This window comes from Asterias rubens, chromosome 2, assembly GCF_902459465.1.
Source record: "Asterias rubens chromosome 2, eAstRub1.3, whole genome shotgun sequence".
NCBI lineage: Eukaryota > Metazoa > Echinodermata > Asteroidea > Forcipulatida > Asteriidae > Asterias > Asterias rubens.
This window is the reverse complement of record NC_047063.1, coordinates 24,394,720-24,417,720: the sequence shown is the minus strand read 5'-3', so window position 1 is coordinate 24,417,720 and position 23,001 is coordinate 24,394,720. Positions and strand designations below refer to the sequence as shown.

Here is a 23,001-nt window from a genome sequence, read left to right as displayed (position 1 = left end):
TATGTATTACTATTTATTTATTTATTTCATTTTAAGTTGAATCTATGTACAGATTTACAAGTCACTAAAGGCTGTAGCAACAAATATTGTAAGAGTTTTTTAACTCAACTTGAACATTTGATTCCATTCATAAATACCTCAGACAGTTTCGCTATTCCTATTGGTGAAGAGCGCGTCACGTGGGGGTGTTCAAACCTTTGATAATGACAAGTGTTTATGACTGGTTGTGAGCGGGACAGTTTCCTCATTCCTATTGGTCAAGAGCAACGACTGGAACAGTTGTGCCACATCACACTATACGCGCAACGTGCACAGCAATCTCCTTATAAAGAGTTGTTTACCTGAGGGTCTTACCATTTCATAGCTGGAGGGGTGTTGTGTTGAAAGAAATCATTGGTAATTTAAAATTTTTGCATTTATTTTACTTTTTGACCAAAAAGTGTTGATGTTTTTTGACCGAAAATTCACTTAAAGAACTAGAGAATTTCACTTAAATGGAAGGTTTACGTTTGGTAATTGTCAAAGACCAGTGTTCTCACTTGGTGCATCCCGTCATAAGCATAAAGTAACAAGAAAATTTGGGCTAAATTGTGAAAGGAAATTATGAAAGAAAAAACAGCCTTGTTGGTCGAATTTGTGTGCTTTCATATAGGAATAAAAGATTTCTAGCTAGAAGTCTTTTATTATTTTAGTGAGAAATTACCTCTTTCTCAAAAACTACGTTACTTCAGAGGGAGTCGTTTCCCTTGGTGTTCTATATCATCAACAGATCTCTAATGCTTGTTACCAAATCAGTTTTTAAAAATAATATATTTGTTTTGAGTCATTACCAAACGTGTACCTTCCCTTTAATTCAACATGCATTTCTATTTTATATTTTTACAACCTTTCATTTTAAGAGAAGTTGACATTTGATCAGAGGCAACCAAGCTCAAAGGTTTTTTTCTAAGGTTATGCAAAAACTAATTGAATATATTATGTTTCTGTTCTTATTACAACATGCTTTTTACAAAATTACAACACGCATACATGTATGCTTCTGCTTGTATGAGGGATCTGACAAAGAACATTATGATACCTGCAGAATGCACCTGTATAATTGAAACATTTCAACCTTCACAAAAAAGCCAGTGTTTTGGTGTCACCATTTAGAGGGTATCTGCAGTTAAGAATGTTGACGCCCTTAGTAAAAACTGGTTTTGAGTTTTTAATGGGTTTAGTTTTTTTAACCGGGGGTGCCCTGTTTTGCATTTTCAGCAACTATTGAAACCCATAATAACACAAAACTATTTACAACAGGCCTTGAATTTTAAAGGTCAAGGCCAATTTCATTTTGTAAAGGTCACTTCCACTGAAAAATCTTACAGTTTATGGAAACTTTGAAAAGAGCATCAATACCAAGACGATGGCAACATGCCTTGGCATGGTTGTAAGTCCAAATGGCAGTATTATCTCAAGCCTGTAGAACCTTCAGTGTTCACAAAAGAACAGCCGGATGATTGAGCCTACAACTTATTGACAGTTTCTTCAACGCTATCAAGGCACTCCTCATGATCCATTTGAGTCTGACTCTTTTTGGTCCCCACTTAGCACCGACCAAAGAGAGAGAAGAAGTCTCTGAGAGGTATATTCTTGAACTCCGCTTCCATCATCTCTCAACTGGAAGGTAGCCGATTATTTGAGCATCTTGCTACTTTTAGGAAATAGTGTTTTGAGGGATGACTCTGGGGTCACTTGATGAAGAGTATGTAGAAACCCATCACAACGCAAGCTGTGGCTACAACAAGATGTAACCTCGTACCAATGATGGAAGCTGAAAACAATAGAGAAATCAACAATAATAACAATCACATCAATTGTACTTTTTCTTTCTTCATTTGCAGAGAAGCTATCATGTGAATGAGGATATATAATGTAACGAAACAATTACAGGATTTGGCCTAATTTTTTTATATTTTTACTAGCTAGCAGGACTAGTTATTATTATTTTATTATTATTTATTCAGCCTAAAACACATACAAAGTACAAACATATACAGAACAAAACAAAAGCCAGGGACATATATGCCTGGAATTAAAATGTTTTTAACAAACCTAAAAACTGTAGCCCGAAGGCCTTCAATTCCAATATCCCTGGCCATATATTAAAATTCTATAATTATTTACAATAAAAAATCTATAATTATATACAGTAAGATTGTCATTTCACTGGTCCGTCATCTTTTTTAGTAACTTGAGTCTGTATTTATTTTAAGTTATTTAATTAAGGTGCTGTGGTGCAATATGCAGCCAAGCAAACCAGGAACACTGGCGTGAACCCCTTTTCTTTTCGATAAGTAGGCTGGGTTCCCCATGTGCATTACACAACAAACAGGACCATGTTTACCAAAGAGATGGATTGAACAGTTTGGGTGTGTTTTGATGAGCTATTTTTGTTTGCCGTAAAAAAAAAGGTAATAAGTTTACCTTTGTAAAACACTCCTAGGAAACCCTTTTTCTCTGAGAGGAAAAACTGTTTGAGACGAGGGACTTGTCTCATGTAGGCGCAAGTACAGATGACTAGAAGTCCAAAGATGATCAGACCGTCAAAGGAATATGCTGTGTGACAAATCAAATTTAATATTAATTAATAAATACCAACCAGTATTCTCAAGGAAACTGACTCGAGTGCAAATTGTCGGTGGCACTAAATACCAAAAAATACCAGACATTTTCTGGTTGTTTTCTGGTGTTTTCCGGTATTTAGTGCCACCCCAAATTATTAGTAATAAAATACCTGGAACCTTGCAGACTTTGCACTCTGATTGGAGCACCAACATGGACACTCGGAGCTCCCATCAACACTGAGGAGGGGGGACAGGGATGGAGAAAATGTTTTCTGTCACTAGGCCCTAGTCTAGGGAAGTTGACATAAAATTGACTATTATTGTAATGTTTCGAATGGATGGCCCAAGCATTTTGGCCAGGATTGTACTCTGTAGTAGCCTCGTTTGTGTGGCCAACTCTCTGAATTCAAAGAGTTGGCCACACAGGTGGTGCTATCAATCATTCTAACAATACAATCAATACATCGTAACCCAAGAATGAAAGGATAACTTTCCGCATGGCACCACCACTTACCTGCTGCAATAACAAAACAAAAGAGGGGGCGGTTCAAATCCCACTCTAGTAATTTTTTCTCTTCAATTAAATTGAATAAATGCTCAACCCTAAGAACTTCAGAAGGCGAAGCAGGCAAGGAGAGCAGGCTCCTCCGGCCGTCGGGAGGAGGGTTACGTTATCGCAACTAACTAGCAAATAAGGAACAGTGTAGTATTTTAGTACGCCTACTTCATTTTACCATGAAGGTAGAATTACATACAGGCCCTAAAATTATTTTACAAATTAATAATTTTTTAAATAAAGGATTAAAGGGCCTATTATTTAATATTATTTAATTTAACAATTTTTGTCAAAACTGAAGAAATTAATTACTTGCGGGATTGTTGTTCCTTCAATCAATTGAGGAAGAATTTAAACTTGTTGTACCAGAATTACTATCTGAGGGTTCTGTTTGTTACTTACCGTTTGTCATGTTTGCTACTCAGGATCTTGACACACTATACAATCATGGATGTAGAAAATGTCTCATGGATTCAAGAAGAAGACTGAGATTTTACTTGAAATATCTACGTGGCCAGAGTGTGATACATTTATTTATCAATCAAAATGAAGAGCGCCCTCAATATTCAGAGTTTGTAAAAACACCCGTTCACCACGTGTGTGTGATCAGCTGCTTGTTTTTCGTCGTTCAACCAATAACGTGATAAAATAATGTGATTGCGATGGAGCCGCAAGGTCAAAAAAAGTTTGACGCATCCAAGAAGCAAAATGAGCCCAAATTAGACCAAAGCTTTTCAACAGATCTCCTGGATGTCGGCAAGGCTAAAAATGGTTTGATTTTTTAGTACTATTTTAATCATTGTCAAATTACTGTCATTAATTATGGATAACTTACTTGATTGATCTTTTAGTTTTATCTATGGTTTTATATAATGGAGAATTATTTCATCCTTCTTGTTTTTTTTCTATTAACTTTGTCCCCGCCTCATTCATCTGCATCTGATCTTTGTCTGTTGAGTACTGCACAAACTCCTTACGGATCCCTCAAGTTATTCATGAATGAGTCCGAGAATGGATGTATTATGTAAGAAAACTCGTCTGTCGGACAGCAGCTTGACCTTTCTGACAGCTCGACGATTGAGACAACTCAACGGTTCAAACAACTGTCGGACAAGTCAACGGATGGCCAAGACAAGTCAACGGATGGCCAAGACAAGTCAACGGATGGCCGTGGTGTTCGCGTGACACTTGCGTGCAGCAGAGCATAAATTAGGGGCTCAGCACAGGGCTGGGGACCATCGTACTGTACTGAGTTGGGTTGGCACGCACGGACGTCCGCAAAGGGGGACAGGTCGGGGGACAGGTCGGGGGCCCGGTGGGGTGCAAGAGTCTGGATGAGCCATCACTAGGGGATACACGGCGGGAGCTGCACAAATATCCGGGCGAACAAGGCCGGGCCTATTCACACAATGTTCGGGGACAGATTTCCGTATGCCAGCAATTTTTTGAAAATAATAAATGTGTGATTCCAATCGATTGGCAGTTTATAAATTTGTATTTGTTTATTTTTATCATCCTCACTTTCCTTTTTGTAGTGTTGTGGCAATAAAATTAAATAAATAAAAGTAAATCTTCACAACATTTAGTCATTAAAACTGTCCAGCTCCAGGTCAAGCCAGTTTTTGTTGTTAACCTGCCAAATCATCAAAGACGTGTCTGACCGACTACAGAGTTATACAGGAAACTTATGTAATGTCAGTAACAGAAATCGGCCATTATTCAACCGTTGACTTGTCTTGGCCATCCATCGAAATGTGTCAGAGTGGAGGCATCTGAACTGTTGAGTTTTCTCAACAGACGAATATTGTCCGAACAGTCGAGTTGTCCGACAGACGAGTTGTCTGACAGACGAGTTGTCCGACAGACGAGTTGTCTGAACATCCTTTAAGACTATGTACATGTATATGAGGTTCATTCCGCTGTTGAGTCGTGTTCCTTGGAGTGGATAGAGGAACGAACCTTTAATATAGTTCTACACTAGGTAGGAGTATCCTGCAAGTAATATTGCATTATAGTTTAATAAATAAAGTGAAAGTGAAAGTGCCTATCCCATTAAAGTTAAAGCAGAAGTAGTGGATTGGCATTACTTCTAGGAACTATGGCTCCTCACGGGGGAGCCTTTGTTTCTAGTAGTTTGGCATGATCAATATCACATGTTGAATGAAAGCTTGGCATCTCACTAAATTGCAATAATCATTCCATCTTTCCGCTACGTAACCCTCCATCCTCCCAACAACTGTATGGAGGGTTACGATTATCGCTTCACAACTAGGCATGTCGCCTTTTCTTGAGCTTGTTTTTGTTAACTTAATATTTTTAAATTATTTTGTTTTTCTCAATAGATCCACTGTTGATTACAAAGAAGAAGCCCTACAGAATGCCTCCATCCTCTGGTAAATCACTAAATAATTGTTTTATCTCATTCATGTGTTGCCACATAACAACGCCCTACATAACAACGCCCTGCTCCACTTGAAGTTATTGATTGCAACATGATTTTTTTAACAGGATCGTCATACGACTATACTCTACTACAAGAGGAACGTACTACACCATTTAGATAGATAGATAGATAAGCCATTGTGAAAAATTGGAGAATCCAAAAAAATTGTACTCATTTCAAAAATAAGTTTCGAAAAGATTTTCCAAATGGTGAAAACACAGGTACCGGTATAAGGTTTGTTTTTTGCTATTTCTTGTGATTCGATGACCAATTGAGCTTAAACTTTCATAATTGTATTATTTCATGTAAATATTGGGTCACATATAAAGTGCAGATACTGGTCTTTTATAATTACCAATGTTGTACCTGTGTGCTTTGAAGACCTGAACGTAAACTTATATTCGAGACAATTATTTTCATTCAAAAAGTAACTAACAGAAAATCCTTGCATGATTTTGTTGTAGTCCTAAGTCAGGTCAAATCCTTTTTGCCCATGATGCAAGAGGCAAACTCTAAACTTGAGGAACGTCTTCGCACAACCCCAGCAGAGGACTTGGACATTGAGAACATACAAGATTGTGAGCAGGAAATCATTGAAATGGTGAGATATTCTCTTGAACTTGACACAGGGCTAAAATTTATCACTGGACTGCAGCCAGAGGCCAGTTATTTTAGCCTCTTGTCAGTACACTCGGGACTCGGGACAAGACCAGTGGGACTCGGACAAGTCCAGTCGTATCGCGTTTTTCACCTTATTAAAAGTACCTGGTCCTTTCTCTATGGTAATAATGTCTAAATTTCTTTGAATTGAAAAATATCTTTAAATTGTATTGAGTATAAAAACATTTCAGTCTGCATGTTAGTTTTTAACTGTGTGAAAGTTTTAGTTAGGGTCATATAGATTGACAAATACTCTTAAAGTCGATGACCTAAAAACTTACTTTGAAAACTCATAACAAATAATAGACAGTTAAAATAATGCCTAGTCATTGTTTCTTTGGTTTAGAATTTATCAGTTTTTGCTCAAGATGACAGCTCCTCAGAAGATGATGGTAGTCTCCTAGATGACACGTCAGATGAAGATGAAGACAATGTGGCATTTGGAGAAGTCACTGCTGCCAACATACGACTCCCAAACCAAACAGGAACACCCAAAAGAACTATGATCCAGGACCTGTCTGTGGATGACGAGGTCGAAGGGCATGACCTGGGGTCAGATGTGACACAAGAAAGGTGTGGAGGAAAGATGATGGTGATGCCGCTATCTGATGATAAACAAACAATGAAGTCAAATGGTCAGCAACGTACTGCAATGAATACACCAGCAGATCGGAGTGAAGACAGAAGATGACAATGTTCTATTTGTAGTTTTGTAAACAAACAAACATCCCAACAAACAAACAAATAAACAAATTAACAAAAACAAACAAGTAAACAAAAACATAAATGGGCCACGAAACAGCTTTATGTAATTGGGCTAGGGCTGAGTCTACCAAAAGTGCCTCAAAATACTTTCATAAGCGAAGTGGTCTGTGTTGTAGTAGAGTTACCTTGAATGTGTGATGGGGTAGATCAGCAGTTAATCACATTACTTTGTCCACCAGAGGTATCAGAAATATGTTTTTGTGATACAAGGTTTGTGATTTGAGCTGTTGGAAATGACAACATTCAAAGTATCTAGCTAGGTCCAATTTGACAACTGCTGAGGTTTTCATTTAAGTTATTGTACAACAAATATTTACTTTGTATACATTTACTTAAACAAATTGTATTGGAGAACTGTTTAATCTGTTGTTTTGGTCAATAGTGAAGAAACAGAATCGTGCTCAATTCTCTGTTCTCAACATGTCAACACGAACACATTGTCCTTAACGTTGGCTTTATCAACCAAAACCAGCTGTTGTTTTCAGATAAAGTTTCTCCGAATTTTAGTGGGAAATGTTTCACAGAAAAAAATCATTGTGTTATGATTTCATAATCAGTAAGCTTTCAGACCCAAAGTAAATAATCATGTTTTTCATCTTGATAATAACTCAAAATAATTATCATCGTAAAACTTTTCTTGATTACGAGTAATGGGGAGAGGTTGATAGTATAAAACATTGTGAGAAACAGCTCCCTCTGAAGTGACGTAGTTTTCGAGAAAGGAGTAATTTTCCACGAATTTGATTTCGAGACCTCAAGTTTAGAATTTGAGGTCTCGAAATCAAGCATCAGAAAGCACACAACTTCGTGTGACAAGGGTGTTTTAGGGTATTTTTTCTTTCATTATTACCTCACAACTTCGACGACCGATTGAGCTCAAATTTTCACAGGTTTGTTATTTTATGCATATGTTGAGATACACCAACTGTGGAGACTAATCTTTGACAATTACTAATAGTGTCCACTGTCTTTAAAGGAACAAATTGCCTTGGATCGGTCGAGTCGGTCTTTGAAAAGCGTTTGTAAGTATTTGTTATAAAATGCATATGGTTAGAAAGATGTTGTAAAAGTAGAATACAATGTTTTACATAAACATGCCTCGAAATTGCACGGTTTTCCTTTTACCTTGTCGACTAACACGGTCGACCATTATGGGAGTCAAATTTTGAACTCCCATATAAATTGGCCGACCATGTTAGTTCGCACAGTAAAAGGAAAGCCACGCAATTTCGGGGCAAATTTGTGTGGATTATTGTATTCTACGTTTAAAACAGCTTTCCAATCATATGCATTTTAAAGACCAACTCGTCCGAACCAAGGCAACGTGGTCCTTAGAATGTAATGTGTTGTTACTTTGGCCTACCCAACCCATTTGTAGAAATGTATTTTAATAGAAATGTAATTTTAAAAAAAACAGAAAACATTCAGGCACGAAACTGAAAGAAACTATGTGTGGATTGTTTACACTCATGTTCCTGTTTTGAACAAAGCAAACTTCTTTCCAATTTAAAATGTGAAAAGGAGAGCAATTTCATGTAATTTTGCTTTCAGTATAGACTGAGCGAGTCTCGCGCCTACTCGTGAATATGCCATCCCTGTGGAGCCATCTTTTGTTCTTCCCATTGCCCCTGTACATAAGATTTTCCCATAGACTTTGAACACAAATTCCTATCGGGTCACCCAGGCCTTTTGAACTTCCCTATGGAGTAATATTTGTCCCTGTTTGTGTTGTCCGGGTCTGCAGAAGGTACCGAATAATGTGAGAGCATGATCGGTACCCATTGCATTGCGCGAATTTGTTTTGAGGAACAAAGTGTTCCCCAAAAAATTGTTTGAATTTACGCGCGAGACTCGCACACGGTCTAGGGGGCCTACTCGCATTGTTACTGAATACTGATTTGCAATATACTGGCAGATTATGCCTCGGTTTTGTGTAAATTAATTTTAGTTGTTTGGAGGATAACGGCAGGTCCGTTATTTGAACCTTTGGCCGGTTGTATTCCTTAGGGGTCGTGCGTGACATCTGAGGGTGCTAACGCACGCCTTGACTCAAGGCTGGCGTGGAGGTTGACCTATTGCGCTAGTTCAGGCACCCTTCTTCAGGCATGGGACTTCTATCTCCATGCTTCCAGGTTCAAGCAACACTACAGTTCTGGCTATTTTGCTAGCGGGTAGAAAACCTCAAGGTCACAGACTTGGTACACCCAAAACACCCGTGTGGCTTTTCTACAACAAAACGTTTCGAACAAGCTCAAGACTTGAAAGGGATATGCCATTTACCCCCCCCCCACTCTCCCCCCCCCTCCCCACTCTCCCCCACCCCTCCCCCACTCTCCCCCCTCCCCCCCACTCTCCCCCCTCCCACCCCCACTCTCCCCCCCCCCCCCCCCTTCATACGTCCTTCCCGCTCCTCGTCGACACCATATCGGAACCTCCAAAACGATATCATTATACATAAAACAACATTGGCAATGTAAATAAGCTGCCAATTTCCGCTGTGAATCTTCAGTGTTCCTTTCACCATTGGGCCCCATGGGCATTTTCCGTGGCCTTCCTTTTTCCAAATTACGTGAGTGTGGTTGCATTAACGTCATTGCAAGATAAACACTCACTTGTTTTCAAAACGGGGAATACATAATCCCAGAATAATAATGGGGCAAAACTGCATGGGATATAAATCGACATCCTCCACGGTCACATTGTTGGGTCCTTACTTTGTTTTTAAATAAATATACATTGTAATATGTAAGTTGTTTTCGTGTTCAATAGGCCTGCGGATTTTAAAATAATTATAGCAAATCCTGATGCATCGGGCATGTGTCGCCAACTAAACCCTGATCGGATATTCATGCGTTGTTCGAAATTATTAATTTGTTGATCTTCAAGGTGCTACGTAAAAGCATTTGTCTCGGCCCAGTGGAGACGATTTTGACTCGTTGGGGCAATGTCATCTTGATCAGTGGGATGACATTCATTAGCTCAATACTTAAAGTTCAATACGTCTATTGCTCTTTCGTCGCTTGTCCGGTGTGTGATAGAAAACGCAATCCAATGTTCTCGATTTATGGCTCTATTATGTTCCAATGTCACTTTGTGTGGTTGCAGATTCAGATAGTTATAGTCCCAGTGCGCAGGATGTTGCGTGCAGTTCTCAGTCAGTGAGGAATTCATCGGATGGCGTTTTTACGCGTTTCGAGTCGATCTCATGGTCGATGAGGAATATAAAATGATGTGATGAGTTCAAAAACGAGTTATTTACTTCCCATAAATTTATGATAGCATGAGTAAACTGTAGGAGGGCACAATGGCGGACTCACGTGGAACAACGGTGAGTGCATTATTTTACTAAATGAGTTCACAACAAAGATCGTATTGTAAACAAAGCCTAATTGCCAATATACACAAAAAAACTATCTATATAGTTGTTTTGTGTATATTGGCAATTAGGCTTTGTTTCGCCAGTTGAATGGTTGTGTCAACTTCTATTGATCTATTATGATGTAAAAATGACCCAATGTGAGCGTTTGCTAAATAACAGTGGGAAAAAAAGTTGTAAATGTGAGCCGTAGTTTTTTGTAGAACACTGCGTTCACGGCATGCCCTCTTGATGTTGTGTAGATGATCTTACCGCAAACTCCCGCAAGGGATTCGACCCGGTGCATCGGATGGCTCTGCACTCCATTAGTGAATATAGGGCTACTTCTCGTGGGAAATGGACAACATGAAAGATGAAACAACAAATAACTTATCGAGACAAACACATTAATCCTTCATTGCAGTCGAAAGATGGAGTTACTACAAAAAGTTAAATCGGACTGGTGCCTCTGGTGACTCTATTGCGTTCAACCATGTTTCGATAACCCCCCTCGTGGGAACGCGTTTGGGTTAGGGTGGGTATGATGTTGGTGTGGGTGTCACTACACTGAGAATATGGGGTGCCGGAGCAGTCTCTCTTATTGGGTGTGTCATATCTTTTTATCACCGTCCCAAATATAACGATAAATACGTGTGAGATTCGGATAGCACACTATATGAACTGCTAAGGGGCTGTTTTGTCAGGCAGGCCTGTGGATATAGGCCCTAGGCCTACATCATGGAAGTTATCCTCTATCATGCAGGAGGCGACCTCCGTATAGCATTTTTATGCGCATGGCATGACACAGAGTGATTGGTGAGTGTTCAAATATGTATAGCCATGACAACATATGCCCCTTTAAATGTAAGTTCTATAATGCAGGCTCTAGTTTATCTTCAACTTGAAATTCGACCGAACAGTACACTCTGACAAGTTTAAACGTGTGGACTTAAAGTTTTGTTTAAATAAAGAATGTCACCAACTTCAACCTGTTTATGTGTACAGCAGCTGGTAAATCAATCAATCAATCAATCAATCAAGCAATCAATCAATCAATCAATCAACACTTTTTAGCGCCGCTGTCCACACAAATCTAATTAAGCTCGTAATTATTATTGGTATTATTTTGATATTATGAAAGTAGGTACCAAATTAGTACACTCGTCACATTTTCCCCTCCAATTTTTATACTTTGTGACACTGTTTTTCTATGATGAATTCCTATCATGTTAGTTCAAAAGAAACTAGTCCTAATCCCCTATTGCTTAACAGGAAGTGCGAAATAAAGCACAAAGTCAAGCACAAAGTCAGTCATCAATCAGATTTCCACGAAAAATGAATAAAGGTATGAGGAATCGAGCAATTAATCATCCTTTAACAACTTCGAACCAATTGAAATAGCCGCTCAGAATCCACCATCTTGATTGGCTCACGAAATCGATGACGCATGATGAGATAATTCTAAGCGATAGCCCAGCTGCAACGATAAAGATGGCGGACCATCACGGAAACAACGGGCAGGTTTCCGAACGATCAAGGACGGAAAGCAGGCCATTGCACCCTGAGGGAGCAGGCAGGATGGTAAGACATACTTCTCTTGAAACAAACCCTTAAACATCGACCCTTATTAATATATCAAATTTTAGTGACTTGTTGATATTCTTGGTGGTGAAATTTCCGCTCAAAAGTGGGAGGTGGCGGTGCAAATAATTTTGCATGTTGTCGCTGTTTGTGAATAATGTACGGCGGGGGAGTACGTGCGCGTACACTCTCTTGTGGTGCTCTGTGTGTAATGGTTGATTGGTTGGCATGCAACAAGAGATATAGAGCCAGGCTGCTACTCGGCTAATCCAAGCGGGGGATTGTTGTGGTGGCCTTGCATGACATGTCGACTGGGGAGGGCATTCAAGGGGTCAGTCGATGATAGTCACAATAGGTATGCGTGGGTACTCTGGCCGGCCGCGTGGTGAAATAATAATCTGTCTCTTCCACGTGTGTTTTGGGTCGATGCAAAAATAGGCAGTGTGTGTGATAAGTCTTACAAAATCAGACAGCTGTTCGTACGTATGTCTGTTGCGTCCTGCACAGTTAGTTGGTGCTATCGGAATACCGTGACTGTGTGTGCACTTTCAGTCTGGGATTTTAACAAAGTCACCTACTACACAGCTTCCTGTGTCGAACTTCCTCGGCTTCTTTCATTCCATGCTCTGTCTTTGTTTCTTTTCTGAAGTGTAGTTTGTTGGTCAAGCAACGTGTCCACTGTTTAGTGTGGTGTCTTTACAGTGCAGTTCTGAGAGTGTTTTGTCTTTGGTGTGGACAGTCGCCACATATGGAATCATAGTGTGTGTATTGGATCAATAGGATTCTTCTGCAGACCTGTTGTTTGTACTTCTCTCAACTCAAAAGGGCTACCTGACACTTCATTGATACACAACTTGCTAGGAATATTACGAAGGTCAGGTTATGCTGAAAAAATAGTGTTACATTCTTCAATGGTTTCAGGATCATGTTGTTGACAGCAATACTTTGAACTCTTTGTAAAGTTATCCCAGAAATGACTGAAGTTAGGAATGCTTTAGTTTGTTTGTGATCAACTGGATAATACAACCTATACAACTCCAGTGGCCGTGCAGTTTGGTGAATTGCCTGTTCTTACTTCTTGTACTAAATATTCTGACAATTACTTGTGCTGCAAAATTAAAGCTAAATGATGCCTACACCAGTTGTTGATGATGAACGGAAGGTAAGAATTTCATTCTAATCATATTCAAATATGTTCTCAAAATTCACGACCCTAACTCTATGCTTCAACAATTAGATATCCCTTTTTGTAAAAATGAGTGAAAAAGTGGTGGCGCCATACGGAAAGTTATCCCTTCGACACACCAAGAATTATGTTTTGACGTTTTGATCTGCCTTGGTTGAATTGTAATTAAGCCTTTTGGTAGAATTATGGAATGGAAAGTCATTCAGTTTTGTTTGAATATCTGCATGAAAATCTCTAAGTGGTAATGGGGTGCCCACATTTATGCTGATTTAGGGCCACTGATTTTCCGTTTCAGAAAAGTGCAAATTCCGTTTGGCAAAAACATGAATTCCGTTTCAGGCACAAAAAATTCCGTTTCATGTTTTTTTAATTAGATAAAAGGTTGTTTAATACCCAGGGACACACTTATAAAAATCAATTTGAGATAAGTTGCACTGTTGACTTCGTAAAATGTTCATTTGAACTGACAAATTTTAAAAAAATACTTTTTTTTATAATTGTGGATTATTTTGTATACTGCTGTTCTAAAAAGGTTGCCCTGTGACTGCAGTATCAATGCACATGATGTGATAGACTTGATTCCAAGTCTAAAACTGCAGTTGATTCTCTGCATCAGCCACATTGTAGGCTAATGACAGGAGTGTATCCACAAGAGGGCGCTGTTTCAGCATGATCAAAGACTTGGGAACAAGTCTATGGACGTGACCATTCTCCATCCACAAACAAAATGTCAGCCATTTTGTTTTCGCTTTGGCAACAGAATGTTGACAGTTTACGGTTTTATTTTAGACCTTTCCGAGATGAAAAAACATTGTATGTGTTCTTATAGATCATAGGTAAGCTAGTTTGTGTATTATTGTTGGTAAAAGAGAGGGAGAAAATGCAATTTGGGTGAACAAAAAATGTTTAAAACGTGCCGCGAATAATGCCCTTCGCTTAACCATGTTAACAACGTGTGTACATCATGTGTGTAAACATTGAGGATGGTGTGAAGTAGAACAGAATGATCCACGGTTACGATCTCGTACTTTTTAATGGTCTGATTTCTGATGCCTTTTTAGTTTAACAAAAAGAATCTTAATAAAGAATGCAATTTCAATAGTTTTGGCGTCAAGAAAAAAAAAAAAAAAAAAAAAATCAAATTTTCTGAAATCCCGTTTTCCGTTTCAAAGGGCGGATTCCGCGAATTCCGTCCGTTTTCCGCGATCGCGGAAAATCAGTGGCCCTACTGATTTTCTGGATACAGTTTTGTTCTAAAGAACAGATTAATTGTACAGTCCATCTCTATCTCCAAGGCCAAGCAGAGGGCCATGGTCCAAGCATAGAGTAAGGACGGTCCAAGTAGGAGTATGTAAATGTAATTTTGAAAACTTCTTTTTATTTAACTTTTCACGTAAGTGTTAGCCTAAGCTGGATTTTTGTTATTTGTTTTTAACATGATATGGAAATCTGGAGCCATCTTATTTTCGCTGTTTGATTAAACACTAGGATAGGGTCAAATATTTTGAAACACCTTTTTCATGTTTACTTTTTGGGGGGGAAGAAATGAAGTTAAGCAGGATAATAATCAACAACCCATGTTCTAAATACCAGTGCTTGCCTTGGCCCATGCTTTTTTGCAAGCTTGAGAATTGCATCGTAATCACTAAAGAATTTACCAAGTTAATATAAAAACAGAATTGGCAGATCCATGTAAACAGTCTTGTCAAGTTTCTGTTAATGTTCTTATTCCTTTCAGTTCAGTAGGCCTACAGTACAACATTTATTTCCAATTCCTCAATCAATATATATACATTTGTTAGCAAAGTGATACAAAACAATGCAGGAAATGTTGGTTAAGATTTGTTGAACTGCCTGCACTTAGATTTTGAAATGAATCTCCTGCCATGATTCATTTGCTCATATTCAAAGTTTGCGATGAATGAATGGAACATTTATTCTCAGGTGTTGTGTAAAAAAAAGTATCATTTCACATATTATTTTTTTCTTTTCTTTTTTACAGTCAGAAGCATTAATTGTTTTACCTACCTTATTTTTTTTAAATACTAGAATACAGTATTTAAAATGTTACTTGTCACAGTGCAATCAAATTAAGTACAGATGGAAAGTAAAGACTGCCCTCTCTTGTTTGATGTGATTAAACCATGTTGCTGTATTTTGTTGGGGGGGGGGGGGCGGCACACATGTTGGAGCTCTGACTGGCAGCAGCTGCCTCGTAATCACATGTACTAATACTAAGTACTAAAGGTAAAGGGAATGCATTATTTGGCTATGTGAAGCTCACTGCATTGATCGGAAGTCTTATGTAGGCATGGCAATATGGCAGTAAAAATTGCCCTTCGATAGTAGAAGCAAATCATAGATGTTCAAACATTAGAATTAATTGTTTGTAATATTAATTCTAAAAGCTGTCTTTGAACTTATTAAACACAATAAAGTATCTGTTAAGTTTTTAATGCTTGTGTAGTGTGAATGTGATTTTATTTGTGGCGAACAATATGATCAATGACCAAGGTGCGTTTGGTGCATGGTTAATGCATGTTCATGTGAATGTACCGAAAGCAAAGTGACTTTTCTTGCAATGGGAAAACTTGATTGTTTGAGCCATGAATGTTTGTTTGAGCTCATGTTTGCTGTGTTCGCTAGAGTGAAATGTCAGAACTGGTACTTTATTCCTTGAAGGGCATCTAAGCAAGGTAGTTTTCCTAAGTAACTGGCACCTTATTATGAGGGAACAAGGCTACTGGAATTTTTTACAGGGCACCAAGGCAATAAAACTTGGGGCCCTCTGTTGCCTCCACGTAAAGTGTCGGCTTACAACAAAGACATTGACCTTTTTGTCTTTTAATGCAAACAGTGTACGACTTTTAGCTGGATGACAAAGTAACTTTTAATGTACTTCGTTTTATAATGAATCCAGTCATATGTGGTTGCAAATAAAAAGGATCCTTGTCCTAAATCCTTTAAGTACTTTTTCCCAGAACGTCTCAAATTTCCTGCAACTCGTACTGCCCTGATACACAATATAAGTGTCAAGAGTGTGCGAATGAAGAGAGAAAGGTATGGTTTCTAACTAGGTTTAGGACTGTTTGTTGTCTGTTTTTAAAAGCAATGAAGAGGACACTTTAAATGTTAATTAAGCTTACATGCAAAGGTCAAAGTTCTCTAGTTTCTGCAAGTGTAAGGTCAAGAAACAAATCTGAACCATTGTTAGGTTTTTGAAATGTCATACAAATTTTAACATAACATTTCCCGCAGTTGATGTATTTAGGACCAACTTTAACATAGTACACATTCATTGATTGATCATTGATGTTTGTTTGTGTGTATTATTGTTTTGTTTTGTTGAGGTTATTTTGGGGCCAAGTGGGACATTGTCAGAGGTCAAAGCTTGCAGCTGCTGTGGCTTGCACAGGGATTATGCAAAAAACCTGTTTAATACTGTAATGGCAGATGTTCCAATGGTCTCTCTCTTTGGTTGTTACACCAAACAGAAGCTTTGGGAATTATGTGTGTACAAAAATTTCTACAGAAATATTTCAAGGGGCACCAATGCTATGACCAGGGGCATGGGGCAATTGCGTGAGCTAATGTTCAGGCTTGCTGTTCATTATTAAATCAGGAAAGGTCAGTTAAATGGATTTTGTTTGTCCCCATAAACTATTTAATGAATAATAACATTAGGGCGGATTGTTCATACATGTACATGGTGTATTTCATAATAAAACATATCAGTGTTGAATTAGGTTAATTTTCTTTTTCAATTATTCAACAACAATGTTTTATTCTAAACATTCTGACAATTTTATAAGTAAAATTTAATTTTAATATTTGACCACGCTCTCCTGACCTCTTTGTCAAGTTCCCCAGCGTAAGTTTCAGGAGGATAACTTCCAAGTACCAAGTACTAGCACACAAACATGTTCAGTTTGAGTCATGACATTAGTGCACCAAAAAAGCAAACCTTCAAAACTCAACACGCAGAAGAATAACAAAAATTCACAATAACAACGAGGTGTCTACATCTGCTCTTGTTATCATTAGAACTTGCGCTGTCGTACTCTCATCTTACATGGTGAACTGAAAGCTTTTAGAATAGGTCTTGTGTACCCCGCAAAGAAGCCATCTCAAGATGCATCGATCGCAAAATTACTTTTCAAGATGTTTTTCCTTTCTGGAATAATCAATACATTGAACGAAGAACCACCCGTATGATGGACATTGTCTCGTAATGATGTTGTTGAAACTGTTGTTGTTGTTCAACGTGGTTGTACAGAGAGCTAGATTGATGTAGTCTGAAGACTGACAGACTTGAACACTATTTAACAGGTCCATGTTTTGCTAACTGCCAAGGTCACTGTATTAATGCACTGATGTGCATTAATTGGCTACATTACTTACTTGCATGGATAACAGTGGTATTTGTACAATGTACGTTGTTATTCTCCGTTATTTACCTATGTAGATTTAAGCAGGGCTCGAATTTCACGCTGGACCGCAGGCCCGAGGCCAGTGATTTTAGCTTCGGTCCAGTAAACTTTATGCCGAACAAGTCCGGCGGTCTTGTGGTTTTTTTTATGCATACTAATATAGTTACTATTACAAATAATTATATGAAATATATTATCTTTCATTAAAAAATGTATTTCAATCTCATTTAAAATAAAAGTTTTTGTTTTACTTGTCGTCAAATCAGTGTTCTGAGCACCCCTGCAGAACGTCAATCCGTCCTTTTTTCACGTGCATCAGGCTGCATACAAGTTTTCCATTCAGTTTACTCATGCCCACACCTTGTACATCTAGTCTCAAACTATTTATGTTTATGCATCCGGGGAGCGAGCGGGGACGAGGGAGTGATGTGTTGGTACCCGGCGCGGCGGCACACCTTAGTACAGTGATGTTTGTTTACCACTGACCATGTGTAAAGTCTGATACCTTACAAAGGAGTGTTGAATTTGCATTATGAAGGTCTGGTTGCAATACCACACATCCCTGTGTTGCATGGATTAAAAGTAAGGTCTTGTTGCCAAACGTCTTGCTAAGTATGGCTACCAAAAGTGATGAGCTTCTGACTACTGCTGTCAAATTTTTGGTCAATCTTTTTATGACGATCTTTTTTTTTTACAGTGTTTTGTTGGTGATTTGCCTGTCAAATCAGAATTTTTTTTTTGAGGCGGCGAGAATGATGTGAAGTAGGTATATGGAACTTTATTGATTGGGTTTCACAGCAAAAAAAAAGCCTCCTTAGGGATGAAAAAGGTCTGCTGTTCTATCGTGTTAACTTTTTTTTTTTCTAACAAAATTTTGGTCTTGTAAAAAATCTGAGCAACAAGCCCTGCGGTCTTGTGGATTTTTCCCCAAATTCGAGCCCTGAATTTAAGTTGGACACTCAACGATGTATTGCTGTTGATCAAAAATAATTTCAGGGACTTAATTGCATCAAAGATGAAAAAAAATTATCTTAAAAGAATGCACAAAATCCCGAGGGGACGCAATGACAAAGCACCAGATATTCATTTTAAAAGATTAGTTGTCAATATCACCATTGCTGAGCAATTTATATTGATTATATGCAACTTAAGATCTGTCTTACATGAGTCGCTCTTTGTGAAACTGAGCCCAAGAAATGTTGTTTTCTCGTTTTCTGCATCTGATCAAGAATCATATTTGATATATTCTACAAAACACTATGCCTGTTATAGTATATGTTTTATGATGTACCATGTAAGTACTGTATAATGTATGTGTAATAATGGGACATAATTTGTAATCGTTCAATGGACACAGAGATGCACTATCGATCCCTGGGACTGGATTGAAACAAAATACACACAAAACGCACTAATGAGTATCTCCGATCCATCACAATCCAGTTAACACACCACATGTAGTCCCTATCTTCTCCCACCCCTCGCTGTTGACATGGGGATGCGCAAAGTTCAAGAACGTTCACACGTCGTTCCAGCCTGTGTATGCAGCCGGAATATTAATAATTTGGGGCAGATGCCAGTAGGTATGCGAGGGAAATCGTCTCCGCAGTAGGCGGGAGTTCCTCAGATTATATTTTCCTCTGCTGCCTCCGCATCTACATCTTTGAAGTGGTCATGAGCAGGGTGGAAGGAAGCCAGTGAGAGCTGTTTATGTAGTCGTGGGGTCGTAATGCAAGGCGGTTCACCAATGTTGTCTGGAAGGTTTAATCAGGTGCCGGTACGTACACTCTTGCGGCCATTTTATGTCTTATTCCCCTTGTGCAATCAATACTTATCTGTCAGGAATGATACTACCAAAACAGGTGCCTGACTATTTTTGTCCCTGTCAGCCTTCGATTGGCTACACTCATTTTGAAAGGTCGTGGCAGTCCAACCAACACTATACTACATGTATGGAAGATGCAATGGAAAAATACCCGCTTCTCTAACCCTTACTCTGTCTGAGTGATCTTCTGTGTGCGGGGGCCTTCAAGTTATTATATTAGCGAAGCCAAATTGTCTATGTTACCTTCAGTCATGCATATAAATAAGTACTTTAGTTTAGTATTAATCGTAATTGCGTTGGAGATTTTTATTTAACTTTGATTTGATTTGGGGCACAAAAGCCCATCATTAAACCGTGCTTTCTTTTGATCTGCTCCGTTATTTTATTTATCACATAGTAAGTGATGCGCGTTGTGTTTTGGTGTGTTGCCCGGGGAGGTGAGAAAAAGGCGAATGTGTAAAGTCGTAATACGTCGAGGAGGGCTGTATATAATAACAGTACTTCCTTCAATATGTGTTCACAATTAATTTTATTTTATCTGACATTAGTTTGACATATTTTTTTCTACATTATTTGTTCACTAAATTATTTCATTTAGTAATCTCAATAATAATAGTACACTACTTAACTCATGGATATTATTTAGTTATGTATCGTTTGTGTTTTCTTTAATCAGTTATTTTTTCTTGACAAAAATCTTGGTATGGATACGGGGGTGCATTGCAGTATCCTGTTTATGGCTTGAGTTTTGGGTAAAACCCCACAAGACCACAGGGCTTATAGCTCAAAATATTTACCGCACCAAAATTTGTCTTCACAAGACCCGAATTGAAATGAGGATTTACCACGGTTTAACAATTAAACTGTTTGAAAAAGGGCACTTGTCAGCAGAATGTCTCATTTGTATTAAAAGTAATCGTCATATAATAGTCAACATTGTAACAATCACTGGCCTTTAATTCGAGCAAGCCTTGCTGCTTCTTGCTTGGTGGTGGCTCCATACACGACTTTAACATTTTATGAGTCCTACATTGTAGTACTCAAATATTTTCAAGTGTAAGCAAAATATCCAAGCAAGTTGTGCTGATGGAGATCAAACCCGGTGTCTCTAGTATTTAGTCTTAATAATGAGTCCCTATTGTTTTGCTGTGGGTGTCATGCATTATTTATATTGATGTTAGGTGTTTTGTAATGAGGTCTTCCCCTTGACATTTACATTAGTACACCAAGCTGCCACTGAGCATGTGGGACAGGTCTGTTGAACTGCTGTCATGTGTTCCTATTTATAGCCTCCCGTAGCAGATTAAATTCAATTTTATTTTATTCATACTGGTCTGTGCATTGTAACTTGGAGGATTGATCCGTAGTGCAAGGACGTACAGATGTAAGGGCCACGTAGACTTTACACAATTATGTGAAGCGTATGCCCATTGTGCGTTTAAAATAAAACCTTAGGTAGTTGAGGGTTGTTGTTGGTGTAAACAGGGCTTGAATTTGGAGGGGAAATCCATAAGAATTCCAGGTTTGTCAGTGGCTCAAAATGTTTACTGGAACAGGAATGGGAATAAAAGAGGGATGACTTTGTCCTAAAGTAAACATCCTTTTAAAACATTGCAGTGTCGATGAAGAACCTTGCCTTTGGCTGGGTCCTTTAATGCACAACCTTTTCTTTGTTCCCGTAACATAAAACTAGGGTCACCCACTGCCCAACCAAAAGAAAGGCGGAGGAGTGCAAGATTTACAAGCAGTGAAAACACCTCATCAGACAAGAGGTCCTTGCATTGTAATTTGCTCGTGAAATATGGATTGCAAGGTCTATACTCTTACAGCACAATATATCAATTGACAGGTAGTTGGCAATTAAAACAATAATTATTCTATTTCTTTTCTATGGTTAAACTCTGCCTAAAATGTGGACGGAGGTCCGTTGACAGTCTTGTCGTACTTATATTACGGTCTACACTTTATAGCATTGTTGTGTTTAGTACGTCATAGTTGTACCATGGTTGTAGTGTTCAATGCAGTAATCATTGTGAGAAGTATTATTATCAAAGACTTATTAATATCTCGTGAATTGGGAAGGTACGCAAGTTATCTCTTGTGTTTTGGGACTTCCTGAACGGCAAACCAGGTTGAATCTGGTGTACCGTTCGGATAAGAAATTTGAGCTCTTTTGCCTATCATGATCCATTGAAAGTCCTCTCAATTGATTCCTTTGACTTGTGTCTCCTCTCTCCAATGTGAGGTCCTAGAGTATATAAATAGACGATAGTTGTTTTGCTGCAGTAGTAGCGTATAATAATGTGATATATCATGGCATGTGTGAAGCGGGTGCATTAGCCAGAACCTTGAAGTTTGATACACTGCTAGTAAACGTCTTTCCTTTGGTCTGTATATTCATTTGGATTCATGGTGGAATGGTAAAAGAGAAACTGCAATAAGTTGCTGGCTCGGAAATATGAGTGTGAGTAGAATTTGATTTGTATTATCATTAGGAGTTTTAGGTTTTCATTTTTTGTGCTGTTTTGAATAATCTACAAATACAGACTATACAAAAATCAGTATTGTCCAAGGCCCACACTTCGTGTATCACAACTTATATATAAAACAACAAACCTGTGAAAATTTAGGCTTAATATGTCATCGGAGTCGGGAGATAATAACGCGAAAACCCACCCTTGTTTCCGCACGTTTCGCCGTGTCTTGACATGTGTTTTAAATAACTCTGTAATTCTTGATATCGAGAATTTTTAATTGTTTTATGTTTTCTCAAAAAGTAAAGCGTTTCATGGAATAATATTTCAAGAGAATAGAAGTCTTTCACCACTATCTTCTGTAAACCCTGTATTTTTGTAAGTTATTTGTAAATCTGTGAACTTTTGTTGTTGTTTTGTTTCGAAAGTGTATAATGGCTTTAAAGAAGTGATGCGGGTACCGACAGCATCTCCAGCCGCAGTATTCACAAACGGACATCTTAGATATTGCATCTGCAAAACTCGTCTGCCATGAGGCAGTACATTTTGAGCTACTACAGGCCCTGTGATCTTGTGGAATTTCACATCCAAACCTTGAATGAAGGCAAGGCTGTGTGGACCTTGTTGTGCATTTCCAAATTTCAATTGTTAAGGGCCTTTTAATCTCTGTGTCAGATTCGGAATCTAGATACCCTCAACTTTAGGATTTCTGCTGAACTTATTTGTATTTCATAACAAACCTTCCCCTGTTGTTGCAAAGTGTCTATAAAGAATTGTTGTTGCGATTCCTGTACTATACCATAACTGTTACATCACATGTTTACAAAACAGCCAACAAAGCCTGGACTTCCTGTTGTGTCATGATATACATGTACCGTATATTTTATAGAGACTGCATTGTCTGATTTTTATCAACTTCTGATGTGAAGAAAGGGGGCACATCTCAGAACTTGTTTCGCTGTTACTTTTATAACTCTTGAAGTTAGGCTGAAATTGTTATACAAAATGTAAAACTTTCCTTTGACAAGTGGTAACTTGTCTGCCAGAAAGGCTGTGGATGGTTACAGGTAGGTTACACGTAGTGTAGTGGCCTGGCTGGCGCAGTTTATGCTTGTCATGG

At 38.4% G+C, this 23,001-nt stretch overlaps 3 protein-coding genes across 4 annotated transcripts in view; 2 read left to right on the top strand and 1 right to left on the bottom strand.

Moving 5' to 3' along the window:
* Window positions 1–671: 671 nt before the first annotated feature.
* On the bottom strand, window positions 672–3,653 carry LOC117307293 (protein kish-B-like). The gene is made up of 3 exons (XM_033792009.1): window positions 3,565–3,653; window positions 2,467–2,598; window positions 672–1,813 (listed from the first exon to the last, which is right to left on the bottom strand). The coding sequence occupies exons 1-3, from the start codon at window positions 3,572–3,574 to the stop codon at window positions 1,731–1,733; spliced, it is 225 nt and encodes a 74-aa protein (XP_033647900.1). The 5' UTR covers window positions 3,575–3,653; the 3' UTR covers window positions 672–1,730.
* A 156-nt stretch (window positions 3,654–3,809) lies between these two features.
* Window positions 3,810–7,692, top strand: LOC117307292 (uncharacterized protein C12orf45 homolog). The gene is made up of 4 exons (XM_033792008.1): window positions 3,810–3,933; window positions 5,505–5,555; window positions 6,070–6,206; window positions 6,612–7,692. Exons 1-4 carry the CDS (start codon window positions 3,825–3,827, stop codon window positions 6,954–6,956), a joined length of 642 nt encoding a protein of 213 aa, XP_033647899.1. The 5' UTR covers window positions 3,810–3,824; the 3' UTR covers window positions 6,957–7,692.
* An 11,432-nt stretch (window positions 7,693–19,124) lies between these two features.
* LOC117304476 (S-adenosylhomocysteine hydrolase-like protein 1) overlaps window positions 19,125–23,001 on the top strand; it is a 46,436-nt gene continuing 42,559 nt past the window's right edge. The window contains exon 1 of one of the 2 annotated variants that reach the window (XM_033788983.1): window positions 19,125–19,359. In XM_033788983.1, the coding sequence (XP_033644874.1) occupies window positions 19,312–19,359 (48 nt within the window). In that variant the 5' untranslated portion in view covers window positions 19,125–19,311. Of the gene's footprint in view, window positions 19,360–21,739; window positions 21,872–23,001 lie in introns of those variants that run through there. The other variant, XM_033789000.1, reaches the window with a different exon arrangement.

Bases quoted from the DNA above. Each gene is read 5' to 3' on its own strand.
- LOC117307292 (XM_033792008.1), top strand. From the start codon at position 3,825: ATGGAGCCGCAAGGTCAAAAAAAGTTTGACGCATCCAAGAAGCAAAAT. The intron at 3,934-5,504 runs GTTTGATTTTTT...TTTTCTCAATAG, and splicing joins TGTCGGCAAGGCTAAAAATG to ATCCACTGTTGATTACAAAG. The intron at 5,556-6,069 runs GTAAATCACTAA...ATTTTGTTGTAG, and splicing joins CAGAATGCCTCCATCCTCTG to TCCTAAGTCAGGTCAAATCC.
- LOC117307293 (XM_033792009.1), bottom strand. The intron at 1,814-2,466 runs GTAAACTTATTA...TATTGTTTTCAG, and splicing joins CCTAGGAGTGTTTTACAAAG to CTTCCATCATTGGTACGAGG.